At 53.7% G+C, this 22,282-nt stretch overlaps 7 protein-coding genes across 7 annotated transcripts; 4 read left to right on the top strand and 3 right to left on the bottom strand.

Annotated features, from left to right (window-relative positions):
- Positions 1–460: 460 nt before the first annotated feature.
- Positions 461–3,178, top strand: J4E83_007837 (uncharacterized protein; the record flags this gene model as incomplete). The annotated part of the gene is made up of 3 exons (XM_049334735.1): positions 461–731; positions 787–2,346; positions 2,394–3,178. The coding sequence occupies 3 exons, from the start codon at positions 461–463 to the stop codon at positions 3,176–3,178; spliced, it is 2,616 nt and encodes an 871-aa protein (XP_049186224.1).
- A 726-nt stretch (positions 3,179–3,904) lies between these two features.
- J4E83_007836 (uncharacterized protein) lies at positions 3,905–9,635 on the top strand (the record flags this gene model as incomplete). The annotated part of the gene is made up of 10 exons (XM_049334734.1): positions 3,905–3,949; positions 4,006–4,026; positions 4,096–4,122; positions 4,180–4,557; positions 4,608–8,103; positions 8,340–8,430; positions 8,482–8,529; positions 8,583–9,177; positions 9,227–9,346; positions 9,399–9,635. 10 exons carry the CDS (start codon positions 3,905–3,907, stop codon positions 9,633–9,635), a joined length of 5,058 nt encoding a protein of 1,685 aa, XP_049186223.1.
- A 2,302-nt stretch (positions 9,636–11,937) lies between these two features.
- On the top strand, positions 11,938–16,100 carry J4E83_007835 (uncharacterized protein; the record flags this gene model as incomplete). The annotated part of the gene is made up of 5 exons (XM_049334733.1): positions 11,938–12,088; positions 12,154–12,446; positions 12,655–13,199; positions 13,253–13,293; positions 13,513–16,100. 5 exons carry the CDS (start codon positions 11,938–11,940, stop codon positions 16,098–16,100), a joined length of 3,618 nt encoding a protein of 1,205 aa, XP_049186222.1.
- Positions 16,101–16,958: 858 nt separating this feature from the next.
- Positions 16,959–18,209, bottom strand: J4E83_007834 (uncharacterized protein; the record flags this gene model as incomplete). Its single annotated transcript, XM_049334732.1, has 1 exon — positions 16,959–18,209. One exon carries the CDS (start codon positions 18,207–18,209, stop codon positions 16,959–16,961), a length of 1,251 nt encoding a protein of 416 aa, XP_049186221.1.
- A 309-nt stretch (positions 18,210–18,518) lies between these two features.
- On the top strand, positions 18,519–19,160 carry J4E83_007833 (uncharacterized protein; the record flags this gene model as incomplete). Its single annotated transcript, XM_049334731.1, has 3 exons — positions 18,519–18,586; positions 18,637–18,850; positions 18,903–19,160. 3 exons carry the CDS (start codon positions 18,519–18,521, stop codon positions 19,158–19,160), a joined length of 540 nt encoding a protein of 179 aa, XP_049186220.1.
- A 439-nt stretch (positions 19,161–19,599) lies between these two features.
- J4E83_007832 (uncharacterized protein) lies at positions 19,600–20,679 on the bottom strand (the record flags this gene model as incomplete). The annotated part of the gene is made up of 1 exon (XM_049334730.1): positions 19,600–20,679. One exon carries the CDS (start codon positions 20,677–20,679, stop codon positions 19,600–19,602), a length of 1,080 nt encoding a protein of 359 aa, XP_049186219.1.
- A 322-nt stretch (positions 20,680–21,001) lies between these two features.
- J4E83_007831 (uncharacterized protein) lies at positions 21,002–22,051 on the bottom strand (the record flags this gene model as incomplete). Its single annotated transcript, XM_049334729.1, has 1 exon — positions 21,002–22,051. The coding sequence occupies one exon, from the start codon at positions 22,049–22,051 to the stop codon at positions 21,002–21,004; it is 1,050 nt and encodes a 349-aa protein (XP_049186218.1).
- Positions 22,052–22,282: the final 231 nt, after the last annotated feature.

The following is a 22,282-nucleotide window of genomic DNA, read 5'->3' as shown; positions in this document are numbered from 1 at the left end:
TCGTGCCGCTATGTTCCACTATGCCAAGTGTAACGTTCTGTACGCTGATGTTCTTCGTTCGCTCGACGCAGGGCTGTGATCTTCAGATGTGCACCAGGGTGCTGACAGACAGGATGAACCCTCGACGCACTTGGTACATGATTTGACTGCTTCGGTGAGTCCGTCGCTGGCTTCAATCAGGACAGGCAAGGCTATGTCGGGCTCAGGCTAGAACCAGGCCTGGAGTGGTAAGGCTAGTGTGAGATTTCGACGCGGAGCGCACCCTTACGGCGATCCTCCACAGGCATAGGTAGAGCTCAAGGTTAATATGACATCATCGCCGTCCTCTCGTCATTTTAGCCATGAAGGCCGCCGCTGTGTGTGACCCTAGCTGGCGTTTGCCTTTCCCTCTTATTTCTCGTGATCGCCCTTGAAGCAGCGCCTGACATATTCCCGTCTTGCTTCGACCCGCTCTTTCACAATGGCGACAACAGCCCTTACCACGGACGCGCCCCCCGCGTCTGACAGCAGACCCTTGAAGCAATCGGAACAGGCGGCTCCACCACGATCCTCCGCCGAGACGAACATGCGTTGCCCTGACCCATCCGCGCATCAGCATCCAAAGACCAGCGCATTGCAAAACCAGGCGTCGGCAGCGGCGCTTTACTCGCACAATCACGGTAGCCCTGCCAAAGCAAACGTGTCGAAGCCCATCAATCCGCTCGGAGCAGACGGAAAGCTCTCGTCGGCCAGTGAGTGCAATGTTATGATTACCGCATTACATCATACCCTAACAGAGATCCACAGGCGCTGCAACGAGCCTCAAATACGCAAAAGCCCAAGACCTTCCCAGCTACCCCGTGGTGGGAATTGATACACAGTCCTCTGCCGGAGCCGCCGCATTACTCGCCAACCAGAACAAGAAGAGCCCGGAGTGGTGGAAACCCGAACAATCTTCCGCGGCAGGCAAGGCTGCGTTGCTCGCAAACGGTTACAAGATGGCGCCCATGTGGCAACCAGAAGCAAGCGCAGCAGGCTCAAAGGCCGCGCTTCTCGCCCATAGAGATGGCGGAAAGCTGAACCTATGGCAGCCTGAAGCTAGTGCTGCTGGTCATTCTGCTGCTACCATCGCTATGCGCAAGGCAGCACCCAGCGCAGACGTGGATTACGGATATACAGACCAGGGCAGGAAGAATGCCTTTACTGCAGCCACCGACGCCCACTCGGCATCAAGACGCAAGCGCGCTCAATCAAACCCACCCACTGCGCCGCTGTATCCAGACTCAAAGAACTCTGCAAGGAACGCATTGGGCGCAGCAACGCTTGCCCACAGTGCATCGACCCGGGCCAAACCTCAAGCAGCTCCTGTTGACTCCAGTCGCGGCGGCTATGGTGCTATGGAAGCCGCACGTATCCAGCATGCGAAGAGCATCTCGCGCGACATGTACACGAGCGCTCCACCAGTTGCATTAGAGACGGACGAGAAGAAGCATAACGATGCCCTTCGAGCTTCCGCCATATCCATGGCCAAGAAGATTTACGATGTGCAGCAGCAACACATTGATGGCGCATCAGGCCAGTCCATTGCCCGTACAGGAGCGACGGCAGCCCATAGTCAACAGCCCGCGACCGGCGAGGCCGACATCAAGCAGCAAGCTATGCGCTATATCGGGATCCAGGAGGCTGCGCAGAAGCTTGCACAAGAAAGACTGTCCAAGATAGGATACGACGAGAACGCTGCTTACCGAAGCTACTACGGCTACGACCAGCCGACACGCTCGAAGCTCTCAATGCGGCGTGGGCGCAACCGCGCGCAAAGTGCTTCCGAGGCAGCTCCTGCGCAAGATTCGGATTCTGACGAAGACGACTTCCGCTCAAGACGAATTCGCTCGCAGATGGACCAATTCAACCAACAGCTGGCTGATGTCGATGCAAAGAAACGCGAGAACGACCGCAAGTCCCTGCTTGCTGCAGCACAGCGCAAGGTACAAGCTCAAATGCAGGGCATGGATAAGCAGATCTATGATAAGACTGGCAAGATGTCATCCGCAATGGTAGATGATTGGGATGAGAAGGCGCGGCAGCGAGCCCTAGCCAACTCCGAAACCCGTATGGAAAATCACGGAAGAGTACACATTGGTAACGGTAAATGGATGGACCAAGGAGACATTGATGCTATTGCCCAAGCGAGGATTCAGCCTACATTGGACGAGATCACCGAGAAGACGGATAAGCGCCGTGCCGAGGACGAGAGACGACGTGCTGAGGAGGAAGAGCGCCGACTTGACCAGGAGCAAGAGAAGCGCCGCATCCGAACGGAGAAAGAGCGTGCCGCCGAGATCAAGGCAGAGGAGAAGCAAGGCAGGGGTACGTGTTCATCATCGCAAAGTTCTCACAATACTAACTCTTGACAGACGAAGAGAAGAGGGCTGCCAAAGCGCGGGCTGCCGAAGAGAAACTCGCAGCGAAACAGGCCAAGGAAGCTGAGAAGACCAAGACTTCAGGAGAACAACGCAAATCAAAAGAGATCACCACGGCTGAACCTGCAGTTGTGGCCAATGAAACTCCACGCGATAACGAGGATCTGTACGAAGAGGCAGAGCTCACAGAAGCTCACCCCATACCAGAGCACGATTCGGCCGATCCAACCTCGCCAACCTCCCAAGGATCCTCCAAGGGTTTCAAGTCACTCTTGAGCAAACTGAAGAGGCGTTCCAAGCATGCTCCTGCGGCAGAGACCGAAGGTACTACCAAAGATCAAGAGCCTGGCTTCATTGGCGGCGCGACCCTGCGGAACTCCGTCTCGCAACCGCAGTCTCAATCTCACTCTTCAAAGAGCGCTATCGAACCGGCTCGTGAATCGATAGACAGCCGCATATCTGGTGAGGCCGATCGCCCAAAGGACTTGAGTCATGTTGAGCCTTCGTATGTTCCTCACGTGGGTGTAGTCAAGGAAGAACGCTATTCAGACGTCTCATCTCTGTCTGGCGATGAGGATGAATTCAGCTTGGCACGTGGGAGGTCTGCAGAACGTGTTGTAAGCGGGGCCACAGCGACATCTGCTGGCGAGAGCTTCGAGGAAGCGCGCGACCATTTCGATGAAGCCCTGGCACCGCCCCCAGCATTTGGCTCTGATGCAGAGAAGGCCAGGAAGGGAAGTCCAAATCGGGAGTCAAAGTTCCAAGAAGTGGGATTGTAGGCGTCGTGACAGATGATCAGACAAGGAAATAAGTTTCGTATTTGCCATGTTTGACTTGAAGGTTGTAATAGTTGCCATGTTTGGGATTACGTTCAGTACGAGTAGTCTGCGATGGTATAGGAAGCACAAGCATGGCCTTGATGTATAATGTAATGTCTTACTTTGTATGAGATCGTTCTGAAGTTCTTGGGGTCATCTTAAAAGTTGTCCAGAAATAGCAATGTGGAATTCACGTTCTGCTTTCTTGTCGCGCGGAGACGCGCCGGGGAACTACGGGTTCCCGCGTCACCTAGCCTTACGACCTGATATTACGAATATGCAAGGTAACGAAGTGCAAGCCAATTTCAAGGCCTATGGACAAGATACAATCTTCTCTTCTTTGCAACGCGGTGAAGGCATCGAGAACGTCGGTGTGGAAAGTGAGCGTAGTCGGGATTGGTCGCTGCAGCAAACGTCATTGGGTAAAGCTGCGACAATTGGGTTTTACCTAATCGGGAGCTTTGCCAAGCATAGGGCGAACCAGCGTATGTGGAAACAACACCAGGAGCTCCTTTCTCGAACAGCATCACCCTCCACGACCCCGACCCCGCCTTATACGACCGTCTCTCATTTCCTATCACGCGCTTCTGGAGTTGTGCACCTGGGTCTACTTCTTCCTTTTCTTCCGATACCCGATTCTTGCGCGCTTTCTCACCCCGGTGAGCTTGGAGCTGGACTGTCGCAAACATGGCCCAGCGACAGGTGCCATTGCACGTCACTCAGCCGACGCTGGTATGTGCCGCATCAGACCCTTGCATGCCATAGTGCTTGAAGCTAACAATTGACAGCTTACGAACCTCAACATTCTCGTACGTTGGTCCCAGGCCTCGCTTTCCGCGAACAAGGCAACCAAGGACCTCAGCTAACACATAGTCCAGCCGGCATCGATATCATGGCAAAACTGCGTACGTAATCCCACAAGGTGTATGCACACGACCAAGTTGTGCTAACAGCCATCGTAGACACTCGAGTCCGACAAGTACGTTTGCGTGCGCCAGGTCAACAACGAAGCCAACGCGCCCGCCGAGACCGTCATCATCGACCTCAAGAACACCAACAATGTCATCCGGAGACCGATTCGCGCCGACAGCGCCATCATGCACTTGACTGAGCCCATCATCGCTCTCAAGGCACAAGGCCGGACACTGCAGCTGTTCAACCTCGAGACCAAAGAGCGTCTGCAGACCTACAGCCATCAGGAGGACATCCAATTTTGGAGGTGGATCAGCCAGACGACACTTGCGCTAGTCAGCACAAAGGCCGTATACCACTGGGATGTGCTTGATTCGAAGAACGCTGTTGCGCCGCGTAAGATCTTCGATCGCCAAGAACAGCTCGAGGTATGTGAACTGGGCCATTCAGCGCCAATCGTATCTAACCCGCTGTGTAGAACAACCAGATCATCAACTACGTTACCAACGATGACGAGAGCTGGTCTTGCTTGGTCGGTATCACATCGAACCCCGCCGGTGGCATTCGTGGAAACATGCAGCTCTTCTCCAAGGCGAGGAACGTTAGCCAGCCCCTCGAGGGTCACGCTGCTACCTTTGGCACACTCCGTCTCGATGGAGCCTCAACCGACACAAAGATCTTCGCCTTCGCTGTGAAATCTTCATCTGGAGAAGCTAAGATCAACATCGTTGAGGTCGACCACAACGCCGCAAACCCAGCCTTCCCGAAGCGCCTCATTCCGATCCACTGGCCCGCCGAGGGTACTGGTGACTTCCCGCTCGGCATCCATATCGCGCAAAAGTACGGCATTTTAATCGTAATTACGAAGTTCGGTTTCATTCACCTCCACGACCTCGAGACCGGTACCGCTCTGTTCCTGAACCGGATATCTGAGGAGACAGTCTTCACAACGGCGCGAGATGACGAAGGCACTGGTGTAGTCGTCATCAACAAGCGCGGACAGGTTCTGCATACAACCATTCGGGAAGACACCCTGATTCCCTACATCATGGAGAACCCGGCGTGTGCTGAAATTGCGTACAAGCTTGCCTCAAAGGGCGGGCTTCCAGGCGCAGATCAGCTCTACTCCCAGCGATTCGAGACGCTCATGTCCCAGGGAAACTTCGCGGAAGCCGCAAAGGTCGCTGCCAACTCGCCCCGGGGCTTCCTCCGCACAATGAACACAATCAACAGGCTGCGCCAGGTTCCCAACCAACCTGGTCAGATCACTACTCTGCTACAATACTTTGGTCAATTACTCGACAAGGGTGGTTTGAACAAGGAGGAGACTTTGGAGTTGGCCCGACCGGTTTTCGCTCAGGGCCGCAAGCACCTCATCGAGAAGTGGCAGAAGGAGGGCAAGCTTCACTGCTCAGAGGAGCTCGGTGATCTCGCTAAACCCCACGATTTGAACCTCGCCCTGGCCATCTACAAGGAGGCGAACGTGTCCCAGAAGGTTGTCGCAGCACTCGCGGAACTTGGTCACTACGATCTCATCCTGCAGTACTGCAACGGTGTTGGCTACACACCCGATTACAACGTCTTGCTTCAGCACGTTGTTCGTATCAATGCCGAGAAGGGAGCAGAGTTCGCTTCTCAGCTAGCGAAGAACGAGGGTGGCCCACTGATCAGCATCGACCGCGTTGTCGACATCTTCCAGTCCCAGGGCATGATTCAGCAGGCAACCGCTTTCCTTCTGGATGTTCTCTCGAACGATCTACCTGAGGAGGGCCACATGCAGACCAAGCTCCTCGAGATGAACTTGCTCAACGCTCCCCAGGTCGCAGACGCTATCCTGGGCAATGAGATGTTCCACCACTACGACAAGATGCGCATCGCTCAGCTCTGCGAGAATGCTGGTCTGCTTACTCGTGCTCTGGAGCACAATGATGACCCAGCCGCGATCAAGCGTATCATTGTTCAGACCGACAAGCTTCCAGAAGAGTGGCTGATCAACTACTTCGGTCAACTCACAGTCGAGCTGTCGCTTGAGTGCTTGGACGCCATGCTTACTACCAACATCCGCCAAAACCTTCAAGCTGTCATCCGCATCGCCCAGAAGTATTCTGATCTGCTTGGCGCCACCAAGATCATCGATCTGCTAGAGAAGCACCGTACCGCGGAGGGTCTGTACTTCTTCTTGGGTTCTATTGTCAACGTCAGCGAAGATCCCGACGTTCACTTCAAGTACATCGAGGCTGCGACCACTATGGGCCAACTCAACGAAGTTGAGCGTATCTGCCGAGAGAGTCAGTTTTTGAACGGAGAAAAGGTCAAGAACTTCTTGAAGGAGGCCAACCTCACGGAGCAGCTACCTCTGATTATTGTCTGCGACCGCTTCAACTTCATCCACGATCTTGTACTGTACCTGTACAAGAAGCAGCAGTTCAAGTCTATCGAAGTCTACGTTCAGAGGGTCAACCCTGCCAGGACACCGGCTGTCGTTGGCGGTCTGCTCGATGTGGATTGCGATGAAAGCATAATCAAGGGCCTTCTGGCTTCAGTAACGCCATCGTCGATTCCAATCGATGAGTTGGTTGCTGAGGTTGAGTCACGAAACCGATTGAAGCTTCTTCTCCCATTCTTGGAGCAGACACTCGCAAGTGGCAACCAGCAGCAAGCTGTCTACAATGCCTTGGCCAAGATCTACATTGATTCCAACAACAACCCGGAGAAGTTTCTGAAGGAGAACGACCAATACGACACTCTCACCGTTGGCAAATACTGCGAGAAGCGTGACCCCAACTTGGCATTCATCGCCTACAGCAAGGGGCAGAATGACCTTGAGCTGATCCACATCACCAACGAGAACGCCATGTTCAAGGCCCAAGCACGTTACCTTCTTGAGCGAGCCGATTCCGAGGTTTGGGATTATGTCCTGAGTCCAAACAACATCCATCGCCGATCGCTCGTAGACCAAGTCACTTCCTCGGCTGTTCCTTCGTCCACCGATCCAGACAAGGTCTCTGTTGCTGTGAAGGCTTTCATCACTGGTGACATGCCTGCTGAGCTGATCGACCTGTTGGAGAAGATCATCTTGGAGCCAACTACATTCAGTGATAACCCGTCCCTTCAGAACTTGCTGATGCTCACTGCCTGCAAGTCCGATCGCGGTAGAGTTATGAACTACATCCAGCAGCTCGATCAGTACAGCCCTGAGGACATTGCCCAACAATGTATCGAGGTCGGCATGTACGACGAGGCCTTCGAGATTTTCAAGAAGCACGAGAACCACGTCGAGGCTGCCAACGTCCTCATTGAGCACATTGTTTCAATTGATCGAGCATATGAATATGCAGACAGGGTTGACACGCCTGAAGTGTGGAGCAGGGTCGCCAAGGCGCAGCTGGACGGTCTTCGTGTCACGGACTCAATCGAGTCTTACATCCGTGCCGGAGATGCATCCAACTACCTGGAAGTCATTGAGATTGCTACCCACGCTGGTAAGGACGAAGACTTGATCAAATTCCTGAGAATGGCTCGCAAGACTCTTCGTGAGGTACCCGTCGACACCGCCTTGGCTTTCTGCTTCGCTCGTACCAACCAACTACCCGAGCTCGAGGACTTCCTCCGCGGTACCAACGTTGCAGATGTTGAAGCGTCAGGTGACAAGGCTTACGAAGAGGGTTACCACGAGGCGGCAAAGATCTTCTACACCAGTATCTCTAACTGGGCGAAACTTGCCACCACCCTTGTACACCTGGAAGACTACCAAGCTGCCGTGGAGTGCGCCAGGAAGGCCAATTCTGTCAAGGTCTGGAAGCAAGTCAACGAGGCTTGCGTCGCCAAGAAGGAATTCCGTCTCGCCCAGATTTGCGGTCTTAACCTGATCGTCCACGCCGAAGAGCTCACCGATCTCGTTAAGCAGTACGAGCGCAATGGCTACTTCGACGAGCTGATTAGCCTGCTCGAGGCTGGTCTTGGATTAGAACGCGGTAAGTAAACCCCTCTGACAACTACCGTCCCACGTCAATCAAGAAAAAAACCGAACGGGTCTGCAGCCTACATCAACATGAAAACCTACAAGATAGGTGACCTGGCGTCGATGTAGGCTCTAGGCCTGTTCAGTTTTTTTCTGGTATGAGGTGGTCCCGTTAAAAAGTTCAACCCTTCAACAATCATAACCCATGACAACTACACTATGTACAAGATGCTAACTCAGTCAATCTAGCCCACATGGGCTTGTTCACAGCCCTTGGTGAGGCTCTAGCCAAGTACCACCCTGAGCGTGTCATGGAGCACCTCCGTCTTTTCTGGTCAAGGTCGGTTTTCGAGTAAATTTCGCTTGTGTGCTTCCGACTGACAACCCATAGGATCAACATTCCAAAGATGATCCGTGCAACAGAAGAGGCCCATCTATGGTTAGTAGCAAGCTCTCATAACATTCATACCACTCGGTTCTAATATTTTCCAGGCCGGAACTCATCTTCCTCTACGTCCACTACGATGAGTGGGACAACGCCGCCCTTGCCATGATGGAGCGTGCCGCAGATGCCTGGGAGCACCAAGCATTCAAGGACACCATCACCAAGGCTACCAACGTTGAGATCTACTACCGGGCTTTGGGCTTCTACCTTGAGGAGCAGCCAACTCTCCTGACGGATCTCCTGCAGGCGCTTACTCCCCGAATTGACGTCAACCGTGTTGTCCGCATGTTCGTCAAGTCTGACAACATTCCTCTGATCAAGCCCTTCCTCCTCAACGTCCAGTCGCAGAACAAGCGCGAGGTCAACAACGCCCTCAACGATCTCCTGATCGAAGAGGAGGACTACAAGACACTCCGCGACTCGGTCAACAACTACGACAACTACGACCCTGTTGACCTTGCCCAGCGCCTTGAGAAGCACGACCTGGTGTTCTTCCGTCAAATCGCTGCCGACATCTACCGCAAGAACAAGCGATGGGAGAAGTCCATCACTCTCAGCAAGCAGGACAAGTTGTTCAAGGATGCCATTGAGACCTCTGCCATGTCAGGCAAGGCTGATGTCGTTGAGGATCTGCTCCGCTACGTAAGTTGGCCTCTGTATTCACCAAGTACCACACTAATCCGCAATACAGTTCGTCGATATTGGCAGCCGCGAGTGCTACGTTGGTATGCTCTATGCTTGCTACGACCTCCTCCGCCCTGACATCATTCTCGAGATGTCATGGCGCAACGGTCTGCACGACTTCACCATGGTATGTAAATACACTTCCGTGTGTGCTTTGCAAATCACTAACGTTTCATCAGCCATACATGATCAACCTCATCTCCCAACAGACGGCCGCTCTCGAGATGCTCAAGAAGGACAACGAGGAGCGCAAGACCCGCGAGGTGTCGCAACAGAAGAAGGAGGACGACACTCCGATCCTGGGCTCGCGTCTCATGCTCACTCAAGGTCCGATGACCTCGGCCCCGTCTCCAGGTCCCTATGGACAGCCCAACGGCATTGCCCCGCAGCCAACTGGAGGCTTCCGTCCCTTTTAGACGCTGTCCAAATGGAGACGAGCTTGCTATCCCGCATATGAAGGTAGTCAAGGGTTCTCTTCACACTACATATTGATGATTGGTGGAGCATGCAAAAGCGAACGGAGGGTTCATAGGTTTTGGGCAGTTTGCGGCAATGTACTCTACAGGCGTTCAAGGTGGCCTCTTAGTCTGGATGCTTCACATATAGAACATCTTCAGGCTTCTGTACTCTAGTTAATCACTTCATTTGCGCTGATATCTCGTGTTCACTGTGGACGTTCGCTTGTTGTGATCCCAATGGTGCTGCAGCCTGGAATTGGACATGCGTCACGAAGGTACTCACACCTGATAAATCGTTAGTATGTCAATATGATGACTGACGATCTTAACAGCACGTATCCGTTTCCGTTTTCGCAATACTAGCGGAATGTCATTACTATTGTGACCATCACGCAGAAATGAAAGTCCTGGGCAGTGACGACTTGCAGGAATTAGGACATGCCCGGCTCCTACATGCATTTATTGCGTACTGCACGAGATGTTCAAACGTAGTCTGGAGGTAGTCACTACTGACAGGACCTGCGCAGGCATGGATTCGGCCAGTCGTTACGAATACAAAGCTTGTTTCTGGTTGAGCATATCCACGCTGCGCAGGGCGAGTACCTCAACAGGCCTTTGCATAATGATGTTGGTGGTTGAGTATCACATATCCTTAGGCCTTGACTCTGCATGCTACCACGCTAACCTAGGAAAAAATTGAACACCCTAGAGCCTACGTTGATTTCAGGTTACCTACTTTGCAAGTTTTTGTTGTAATGTAGTCTGCAAACATGCTCGGTGTTTTTCTTGTACGAGCTGCTACCGTGGTTGAGAACGAAGAGATCCACTTGAGACGAACCTGGCAGACCCCCGTTACCAAATGTCCAATTCCCAAAGTACGCAACCAGAGTTTGCACTACCTACACGTTTTTCGTCACATGTCGATGGCGAGCCTTCCAAGGTTGGCTTTAGTTGTTCTCAACCTTGGTACTTAGCGAATGCTTTATGTCCTTTGAATAGCATAATCGCTATGACGAGCTGAGACACAATGCGATGCAGTGATAGACGAAATGTCGATGTACCGTTGATCGCACCTTGGTAAGCACAGCAGATACCCCGAGGACAGGTTGTGGTGACCCAAGAAAAGGTTTCTGTGTATGCTCACGGATAAATTAGCTCAACCGTTCGGGCGTCAATGTGCCAAGTAGCGAGTGTTTGAAGCTCCGTATCGCAGGTGCATGATCTTTGCCAAGCAATCTTGGAAGACTAGTACACGAGTAATGTTTCCAGATGCAGCCACTGAATGCCTCAAACGACCCCATCGTAAGCTAACGTCACCGGTTTCGAAGAGTCGCTCATAGCCAAGTCAAGTCTAGATCTACGTAACCATCTGTCATGGTGAGAGGCGGAACCGCATGGGCGTGATGCGCAGCCGGTAATAGCTCAGACCCATGTTCCGAATACTCCTCGCAGCCATGCAGGTACGCGGCCACGAAGCGAGGCAAAGGTCGGAAAAGTATACCGTGAACGAGGTTAAATAGCGAGGTTGCCCTCGACGGCCATAAGGAGCTCGGTAGAGGAGCCTACGCCGAAGGAAAGCGCTGGATAAGCACGACATTTTTCCGCGATGCCGAGCTTTCTCCGATGCGGTAGACACTGCTCTGACAGCTGGGATGGAGATGGGATGGGCTCGCGTCTGGGTTGCCAGAGGGGTCAGAGTGGGTAGCGGTCAAGGTTTCATTGAGCGTCGACGACACCGGACGAGGTGCGTGTGGCTTTGGCTAGGCGCCCCACGTGCTTAGTGGGCGTGGGATATGTAGAGCAAAAAGGTTTTATACATGTTTAAGATTCTGGTACGCGGTGGGGCAGGGCCTGTGACGACGGTGACAATTTCAATCGTGTCGCACACGGGGTGGTTCCGTCGGCGAACCTTGTCAGTGCCCCTCCATTATCTCCCCGCGCGAGGGAGCTCTGGCCAGGTGGTGGCATGCAGCTATCCATGGTTAGCTTGGTTGCTTTTCAGGTGGCCGACGGGGTCTCTGCAGCGTGTTTCCATCTGGCTTGGCTGTGTGGATCTGTTTTGGGATTAAACTCGCGCTCTGCACATGGTTGAGCGAGTGAGTCGTAGCAAGTAGCAGACCCTGGATATCCGATAGTCGGTACCATAATAAATTGGCGCTGTATCCTACTTCTTCTGCGCCTTTCAGACCTCCCCCTCTCCTCCTCTCTCTCACTACCTCTACCCCCTCTCTTACCCCAATACACACAGCCGTCATCCAGCATGACGACGCTTGCAGTTGACCAGAACGCCTCGTCGGCCATTGACGAGAACGACTTCGACGAGGACCATGGCGAGCACCACCCCCACAGGAACTCGGTCCACCACAAGCTGCGTGCGAGCAGCTCCATCATGCAGCTGAAGAAGCTGCTGGGTACGTTGGCCGAGCACAATGGCTCACTCACTTCTAGCTCTTCGGCGCTCTAACAGCTCTGCCAGTTGCCAACCGAGGAGAAATCCCCATCCGTATCTTCCGAACAGCGCACGAGCTGTCGCTGCACACCGTGGCCGTCTACAGCCATGAGGACCGCCTCAGCATGCACAGGCAAAAGGCCGACGAGGCGTACGAGATTGGCGCCCGCGGCCAGTACACGCCTGTCGGTGCTTACCTGGCGGGCGATGAGATCATCAAGATCGCGGTCGAGCACAACGTGAACATGATTCACCCGGGCTACGGCTTCTTATCGGAGAATGCAGAGTTCGCGCGCAACGTCGAGAAGGCTGGCCTCATTGTGAGTTTTACCGCTTTGTTTACGCTATGACGGAGCTGCGTGGAGGGGTCGCCGCTGCCTATCAGCCGCTGCTGAGCCTATCGCTCCCGCGCGAGATGAGGCATTGGCGGGGCCGATCCCCAAGCAGCCCGGCGCCGATCACCGCAGCGCCCATGGCCTTTTTTTCCTACCCATGCAATATGCGACTCATGCTTACTTCTGCTTTTAGTTCGTGGGCCCCTCTCCCGACACCATCGACGCGCTCGGCGACAAGGTCTCGGCGCGAAAACTCGCCGTCAAGTGCAACGTCCCCGTTGTGCCAGGAACCCCGGGACCCGTCGAGAAGTTTGAGGATGTCAAGGCCTTTACCGACGAGTATGGCTTTCCCATCATCATCAAGGCCGCTTTCGGCGGTGGTGGCCGTGGTATGCGTGTAGTACGCGAGCAAGAGACGCTCAAGGACTCGTTCGAGCGCGCCACTTCAGAGGCCAAGTCGGCCTTCGGTAACGGAACCGTCTTCGTCGAGCGCTTCCTCGACAAGCCCAAGCACATTGAAGTCCAGCTCCTCGGTGACAACCAGGGCAACGTCGTCCATCTCTACGAGCGTGACTGCAGTGTCCAGCGTCGTCACCAGAAGGTCGTGGAGATTGCCCCCGCCAAGGACCTCCCAGTTGAGACTCGTGATGCTATCCTTGCCGACGCTGTCAGGCTCGCTCAGAGCGTCAAGTACAGGAACGCCGGAACTGCAGAGTTCTTGGTTGACCAGCAAAACCGGTATGTCATATATCTCATTCCACCACACTACCCTACACTCCACCACCTCGTAGAAGAAGAAAACGGAACACTTTGGAGCCTACATCGACGTCAGGTTACTCCCTTTACAAGGTTTCATCTCGATGTAGTCTCCGGGGTGTTGATGAAGAACTTCGCTTCCATTCTACCTCAATCCATTCCACCTTCACCTACTCCACTTCTACATGACTACTATACTTATGATGGATTTCGCTAACTCTCTATCTAGATACTACTTTATAGGCGAGTTCAAACGACGTGTATGCATAGAATAAGTTTACTAATATCTCTATAGAAATCAACCCCCGTATCCAGGTCGAGCACACTATCACCGAGGAGGTCACCGGTATCGACATTGTTGCGGCACAGATCCAGATCGCAGCAGGCGCATCTCTCGAGCAGCTTGGCCTGACCCAAGACCACATCTCCACACGAGGCTTTGCCTTCCAATGCCGAATCACCACAGAGGACCCCGCTCAGAGCTTCGCGCCTGACACCGGAAAGATCGAGGTCTACCGCTCTGCCGGTGGTAACGGAGTCCGTCTCGACGGTGGTAACGGTTTCGCCGGAGCCATCATCACCCCTCACTACGACTCTATGTTGGTCAAGTGCTCTTGCCGCGGTTCCACATACGAGATCGTCCGCCGAAAGATGCTGCGTGCTCTAGTTGAGTTCCGTATCCGTGGTGTCAAGACCAACATTCCCTTCTTGATCAAGCTCCTCACACATCCTACCTTCGTCGACGGACAATGCTGGACAACCTTCATTGACGATACTCCCGCTCTCTTCGACTTGATCGGCTCCCAGAACCGTGCCCAGAAGCTCCTCGCATATCTCGGTGACCTCGCTGTCAACGGCAGTCAGATCAAGGGCCAGATCGGTGAGCCCAAGTTCAAGGGCGTCATCCCCATTCCGGCCATCCACGACAACAACGGCAAGAAGGTCGACACCTCCGCGCCTTGCACCGAGGGATGGAGGAACATCATTCTCAAGGACGGTCCCGAGGGATTCGCCAAGGCTGTTCGCGCCAACAAGGGTTGCTTGATCATGGACACCACATGGCGTGACGCCCATCAGTCGCTTCTCGCGACCCGTGTCCGAACTGTTGACTTGCTCAACATCGCCAAGGAGACCAGCCATGCCTTCTCCAACGCATGGGCTCTCGAGTGCTGGGGTGGTGCTACTTTCGATGTCGCCATGCGTTTCCTCTACGAAGACCCCTGGGAGCGTCTTAGGAAGATGCGCAAGCTCGTACCCAACATTCCATTCCAGATGCTCCTCCGCGGTGCCAACGGTGTTGCGTACTCCTCGTTGCCCGACAACGCGATCTTCCACTTCTGTGAGCAGGCCAAGAAGAACGGTGTCGATATCTTCCGTGTCTTCGATGCGCTGAACGACGTTGAGCAGCTTGAGGTTGGTGTCAAGGCGGTCCTCAAGGCTGGTGGTGTCGCTGAGGGTACCGTGTGCTACAGTGGTGACATGCTCAACCCCAAGAAGAAGTACAACCTGGAGTACTACTTGGATGTTGTCGACAAGATCGTCAAGATGGGAGCACACATCCTCGGTATCAAGGACATGGCTGGTGTACTCAAGCCCCGTGCTGCCCGTCTCTTGATCGGTACCATTCGCGAGAAGTACCCTGATCTCCCTATCCACGTGCACACTCACGACTCTGCCGGAACTGGTGTCGCGTCTATGGTTGCCTGCGCTGAGGCTGGTGCGGACGCTGTTGATGCCGCTATCGACAGCATGTCCGGTATGACTTCTCAGCCTAGCATGGGTGCCATCCTCTCATCTCTCGAGGGCACCGACTTCGACGCTGGTCTGGACGCACACATGATCCGTAACTTGGACGCATACTGGGCCCAGCTTCGTCTCCTCTACTCACCCTTCGAGGCCGGTCTTACCGGACCCGACCCCGAAGTCTACGAGCACGAGATCCCCGGAGGTCAGCTTACCAACTTGATTTTCCAGGCATCGCAGCAAGGTCTTGGTGAGCAATGGGCGCAGACCAAGAAGGCGTACGAGCAGGCCAACGACTTGCTCGGCGACATCGTCAAGGTCACCCCCACTTCCAAGGTCGTTGGTGACTTGGCTCAATTCATGGTCTCTAACAAGCTGTCCTACGACGACGTCCTAGCCAAGGCTGACCAACTCGACTTCCCATCCTCTGTCCTGGAGTTCTTCGAGGGGCTCATGGGTCAGCCATACGGCGGTTTCCCCGAGCCCCTCCGCTCACAAGCTCTCCGTGAGCGAAGGAAGATGGACAAGCGCCCTGGTCTCTACCTTGAGCCCGTCGATATTCCCAAGATCAAGGCAGACCTCAAGGCCAAGTGGGGTGATGCGACAGAGTGTGATGTTGCATCATACATCATGTACCCCAAGGTCTTCGAGGACTACAAGAAGTGGACCACCAAGTACGGAGATCTCTCCGTTCTGCCCACTCGTTACTTCTTGTCGCGCCCTGAGATCGGCGAGGAGTTCCACGTCGAACTTGAGAAGGGTAAGGTCCTCATTCTCAAGCTCCTCGCCATCGGTCCTCTATCCGAGCAGACCGGTCTGCGTGAAGTCTTCTACGAGATGAACGGTGAGACCCGTACCGTCACCGTCGAGGACCAACACGCGGCTATCGAGAACGTTTCGCGACCCAAGGCCGACCCCACAGACAGCAGCCAAGTCGGATCACCCATGTCTGGTGTCTTGGTTGAGGTCCGTGTCCACGATGGTAGCGAGGTCAAGAAGGGTGACCCAGTTGCTATTCTCAGCGCCATGAAGATGGAGATGGTCATCTCCGCACCACACTCTGGAAAGGTCAGTGGCCTGTCAGTACGTGAGGGTGACTCGGTCGACTCTGGCGACTTGGTCTGCAAGCTCGTCAAGTGAGGATTTCGCTTGGATAGTTTGCTTTGTTTATGAGAGTTATGAAATCCAAGAATGGACATGATTAGATAGTAACGAACGAATTACGGCGCTGGGATGCCATTTCAATTTCAAGAATGTGGATCTGTTCCTTCTGACCGTGCCTGTGAACATTGAACTACACGACTTCTAAAGCTTTGCGTAACTTTCACATAAATATTGATCGTGCATGAATTCTACAGAAAATGCTCTTACTCTTGTCCAACATCTTCAATTATCAGTCTGCCCAGAAACACACGTTGCGTTACAAGTTGATATACATTTAGATAATACTAGGCCTAAGAGGTATTCAATGGGTTTTGTACCAGTAGATCTACAAAACATGCCATAGCGTAGCGTCTACCTCATGTCATAACGGGGTCAAGACAGGCCTCTTAACACCGTAATTATTACTACATTGCTGCAGAAGGAGGCTAAAAAATAAACCTATACTCGCTTTAAAGTATACATGGGACGAACATATACAGCATCGCAGGTGTATTGAGCTTCGGTAGTTGTTACACCGAAACAAAGCTACCACGACCCAACCCCAGACTCCAAGAAATGCAGCATAGCTAGCCTAGTCTAAACGGAAGGCCCTACCCGTATGCAGGTTCCCTTGAACCGAGCTCCAAACGCCCAAACGCCATGTCAGATCCAAGGGATCCACTCGATCGAACCACTTGATCGGGAGAAGCCGGAACGCGGCCACACCTCCTACAAGCTACAAGGAAGACACTGACCAGGCCTGTAGCCTACACTAGGACAAAAACAAGCAAACGAGAAGATCTAGCGTCAATGTAGACTCCAGGATGTTTAGGTTTTCCCCTTGGATAGAATGATCTACCCCATGGAGCCAAAGTCAAGCTTCCGAGCTACCTTGTCCGCGCGACCATTGGTAGGCATTTCTCCGCCTCTCCGCTTGAGATCTTCTCCCATAGCTTTTGCCCCACCGCCTTCTTTGGGTAAGTTTTCTTTCTTCGTGGGCCGGGGTGCGTTGGTCCACCACTTGTCCTCTAGCGCCTTGCGAGCCGTGTACCTCTTTGCCGGGTCCAGGGTCAATAAACCCTTGATGAAATCACAGCCGTCGTCTCCCAGGGCAGGGAACTGTTGTTTCCACCACACACGAGGACGTGTTTGTCTGAACGCTGTAGAACCCTGTGGACCGGTTTGCTTCTCAGGCGCAACGTAGTATGGGAGAGAAGACACGCCTGGCCAGGTTTCCTCGGTGGGCGTTCCGAACTTCTCGCAGATTGTGGCAACTTGTTGGATGTCGGTGTCGGAGTAGAGGAACCAGTTGCGGATACATAGTTCTGCCATTAGGACTCCGATACTCCACATGTCAGCCGTGCCACCGTAGTGCGAGCAGCCATATAGCAATTCCAGCGGACGGTACATGCGGGTAATGACCATGGTAGTCATTTTCGTTCCTGGATCTGCGAAACTCCGCGCAAGACCGAAATCGGCAAGCTTGACCGTTCCGTCAGCGGCGATCAGGGCGTTACTGCCCTTGATATCGCGATGCAGGACGAAGTTCTCGTGGCAGAACCAGATTCCCTGACACAACATGTTCATCCAAGACTTGATGTCCGCCTTTGTGTATGTGATTTCCTTGTTTTTCCATAGCGCCTCCAGGTCTCCCAGGGGCAGATGTTCGAGTACGAAGGACAGGTTTTGGTCCTTGCTGGAGAAGACATCGTGTAGTTTGATTACGTTGGGATGGTCGATCTCGAAGAGGAATTGCATTTCGCGGAGGGCGTCTGGGGCGATTCCGTTGGGGTACTCGGCGTTGAGTTTGATCTTCTTGATGGCGACGAGCTTCTTGGGGTTGTTGACGTAGTGGGCTTGAAAGACCACAGCATAGGTACCTTCTCCTAGTTTCTGGCCCATGACGAATTGGCTGCGCACCCGGTCGTTCATCTGCTCGGCGAGATCCATGCCTCTGTCTTCTGCTGGGGCTGTGGATGGTACAGCTGGTGACTTGGTGGGCTTGGTCGTGTGGCTTGGGAGCGCGAGGGTTCTAGCCTTGGCCCCATCTTGAAAGGCTGCGCCGGGTGGGTTCGGCCGTGGGCTTAGAACAGCTGGTGATGCCATGGTGGAGTCGTGGGTGTAGCGGCGTGATTGGGGTGTTGCGACGAGGATGGATGATGGATGATGGAAGATGGCGATTGCTGGCGTTAGTGGATACTCCACAGCTCTCGTGAGGTAAGCGACCCAAAGTCCATACCGCAGTCCTCCTCTTTCAGACGGTGAAGGTGGTGGGCGCGTGGTTCGCGACTGCCGTTCGCGTTCCAGGGACCGCGGCGGCGACGATGCACGTCCCCGAACATTTTGGCTTGGCCGCGCTTTTCTGCGGGGAGCTTGCCCTCACCACCGACGCCCAGCAGTCGCATTCCACATATCATGGCTACTTCGGCGCGAGGACCGCCAGGCACTGTCGCCGTCTCCAAAGAGGGAATTCCGAATCGCACGTGAGTTGGTCTACATCCCAGTGCACGGCGTATATGCTGACATCAAACAGATTATACGTGCGCAACCTCCCCGACAAGCTACAAAAGGAAGACCTGAAGCGGAACTTGTACATGCTGTTCGCGACATATGGCGTCATTCTCGATGTTGTCGCGCTCAAGACCATGAAGATGCGAGGCCAGGCGCACGTTGTCTTCCGCGACGTCGATTCCTCAACACAGGCTATGCGCGCTCTACAGGGCTTCACTTTCTTTGGCAAAGACATGGTACGTCTCTTCCTGGTTCTACGAACCACGAAACAATGCTTACACTAGGCAGCAAATCGCATACGCAAAGACAAAGTCCGATACAGTAGCCAAGCTAGACGGCACCTACAAGATGCCCGAGCCGGAGCGCGAAGACGAGCCCGAACAAGCGTCTGCACAGCCCGCAGGCTTCGGCACCGCACCCGAGAAAGCAGTTCCGGTCAATGCACAAGACGCCGCCAAGGGTCAGAAGAGAGGGCGCGACGAAGAAGAGGAGGATGAGAACTCGGACGCGGAAATGGAGATGGATGTCAGCGACGACTCGGACTAGACGGTCAAGACTGTGTATGGAAGGATATGATACCCACGAGCAATGAATAGAATCAAAAGGGCACTTTAGAAGACGCGTCTATGTGTATTATTGGAAAGCGTGTATGGGGAGACATCATAGTTGTTCTTGGGGTGGTGCTGACTTGATACAGACCCGATTTCAGCTTCTCTCCGACGATCGACTAGTGTACGCCATTATCGTCGTGCGCTCAACTACATCGCTATGTTTGGTATAGCCAGATGACTTTCGCAGAATTCCTAAGTAATTAGAATTGAATGATAGGGCACCTAGGACCTCTTCGCTGAAGGTCTTACCACGCATTGAAAGACTATAGAAGAGCTAGACGGTGTTGAATAACCGATCACCTAGCATACCAGCCTCTGAAGTCCCACTGACAACCTCCTCGCCCCCTCATGGCTCAACTCTTATACGAATACACCTAAGCATGTTTGCTCATGCAAGCCTCGAGCAGACCCAGCAGCTCAGACTTCCGCTTTCCCCCTATCCAGCTGCCGTGGATACAATTGTTAACAATTATCCTCCATTCCTCCATACTCAAGTTGAAAGCCTCTTGCACCGCGCAATAGTTGTTTAGAATATATCCACCAAAGTAAGCTGGGTCGTCGCTGTTGATACTGAACTTGACCCCCGCGTCGAGGAACGTCCTGATGGGTACTTGGCCGACATTTTCCACAGCTTGCAGGCAAACGTTGCTCAGCGGACAAACGGTCAGGAGTATCTCCTCTTTTACTACCCGACGAAGTAGTTCAGCATCTTCGGTAAGACGGATACCGTGATCGATGCGCTCAGCGTGCAGTGCGTCGAGTGCACCGCTGATGTACGTCGGATCTCCTTCTTCACCCGCATGCGCTGTCCTCATCAACCCCCTCTTCTCACCCTCGCGATACATATCGACGAAGAGCTCCGGGCGGAACCCAACTTCCGAGGAATCCAATCCAAGACCAGCAATAGCGCGCTCCTGACCGTCTCCGCTCTCGAGATCAAAGTGCCCACCCTTGACAGCCGCTGCCATAGTCTCCGCAGCTGAACTGACAGGCATGTGCCTCAGGAAACACATGATGAGACAACTCGTTATCCTCAGCTCTTTCTCCGCCCGTTTCCTTGCCGCATTGAAACCACGTACTACGACGTCAAAATCGATGCCTCGCTCCGTGTGGCTCTGTGGATCAAAGAAAACTTCTGCATGGCGAACACCGTCTCTAGCTGCTGTTGTGAAGTACTCCCAAGCTAGCATCTCAAAGTCCTCTTCATGCACTACGACTGCGATGCCGCGGTAGTAGTACGCCAGAAAATCGTCTAGGTTCGTGAAATGCGAGTACCGTTCTGTAAGTGTTGCGGGCGACGTGTAAGCGACATCTTCAGATGGAGATGGCAGGGTGATGTTGTTCTTGGAGGCCAGAGTGAAGAGAAGGCTTGGGCTGAGGCAGCCTTCGAGGTGGAGGTGATGTTCGCATTTTGGGAGGTCCGCGAGGAAGTCGTGGGTGGCTGATTTGCACATTGTGATTTGTTTGTATAGGAAACTTTAGGAAATGAGTTTGTTGGATTAAATGTTCGAACAAATTCGGTTTCTGGCGTTTTTGAAAGATTCTGTTTTCTAAGATTAGTTCTATCGGAGGCGGACGGGCATTGTCGGTGTTCGCCGGTTCTTGCTGGGATGATGGAGAACATCCAGCTAGAGGGTGGATCCTAGATTGGACTTGCAAGGCAGATGCGCTCCATGCAAACACATTTTGGTGGAGCCTGGAAACCTCACCTGAAATAATTGTGCCGCATGAATATATTGTCCATCGCCTCCGAATGCTAGTCTAGGTTGTAACATCTTATTGAAGCTCGCGTTTTTGCCCAGTTACTCGCGGCTCGTACATGGTTTCCACAAACTCTTCTAGCAGACCCTCACTCTCTGCATCTTGTCGAGTAGAAGAACCCGTCCCACTTCTAGCATTGCTTATCGGTAATGTAGAGTCGCCTATCGTCCGTTCTCCATCACCGAATGTTTTCTTGAAAACGCTGTCATAGCTGATCCACATACCCGCAAAGACCATGGCACTGAGTTTCGCTAGCCACCAAGGCGACCTTCCCTTTTTATCCTGCAGCTTCCTCCCCATCGCAAAGATGAACGCGATGAATGGCATCCAGATACCCATAAAGATAGCCTTTCCCATTGCCTGCTTCTTGGTTGTGATGGTGTATGTGCGTATATCGTGTAGGTATTCCTGATACTCGTTTGGAAGATTACATTCGGCGGCGCCATCGGTTATGAGCTTGAGGTATCGTGCCGAGGGCTGCGCGTAGCTAGGGTCGGGGCGCTTCACGCGGTCGGTGGTTTGTACTCTGTTCTCGCTGTCGACAACGGGGGCGAAGAGCGTGTGCGCTTTGAAGGGCTTCGAATCGGGCGTGGTGGGGACTGTGTCGGAGGGCGGTAGCACGTAGCAGTCAACCAAGATGTCGTCGTAGGCGCTACCTCCACCTTCCGTCGCAATGATGTGCGCATAGTCAGACAGCGTCACCTCGTATACAACACCCACCAGGCCCTTGTGCCATCGGTCCTTGTGGTAGTCTTGCGCGTCCGGCACCCGCAGTGCTGTGTTGGCGAAGCAGGGCTCTTTGTAGGGGAAGCCAGGGAGATCGAAGGTCAACCTCAGCGAGGGAACAAGTACGTTGACTTGTGAAAGCGGACGGATACCGCGCACGCCTCGGAAGGTTTCATTGCACAAGTTCGAGCCATACGCCAGGTACAGCACCGTCTTCGCCTTCTCTTGGGTTGTCGCAGGCTGTTGCGACACGAGCTTCTCCGTGTCCAGCGGCGCGTCGGCGAGCGAGGCGTCTAGACGCGCCTGAGATGGTTGTGGTATGGCTTCAAAGACGGTCATGGTAGGATTTGCTGTGTGGATGATCCACAGGTAACGGCCGTCTTCGTGTCTTCATATACTGCGCGTAGTTTCGGGCCGTGCCGATTTCGCTGGATGTTTCGTCCGGACCCTGTCTACATCATCGATTCTTGGATTTCTCATCTAACGCCGAGGGCCCGAGCACGACCCGGGAGCCTACAGTAAGCTGCCAACCCTCACACCGCACCAACAAAAGCAACCCAGCTGACTACA

The sequence above is a fragment of the Alternaria metachromatica genome, assembly GCF_023757995.1.
Source record: "Alternaria metachromatica strain BMP 0045 chromosome Unknown scaffold_20, whole genome shotgun sequence".
In the NCBI taxonomy this organism is placed as follows: Eukaryota; Fungi; Ascomycota; class Dothideomycetes; order Pleosporales; family Pleosporaceae; genus Alternaria; species Alternaria metachromatica.
This window is presented reverse-complemented; position numbering and strand designations above follow the sequence as displayed.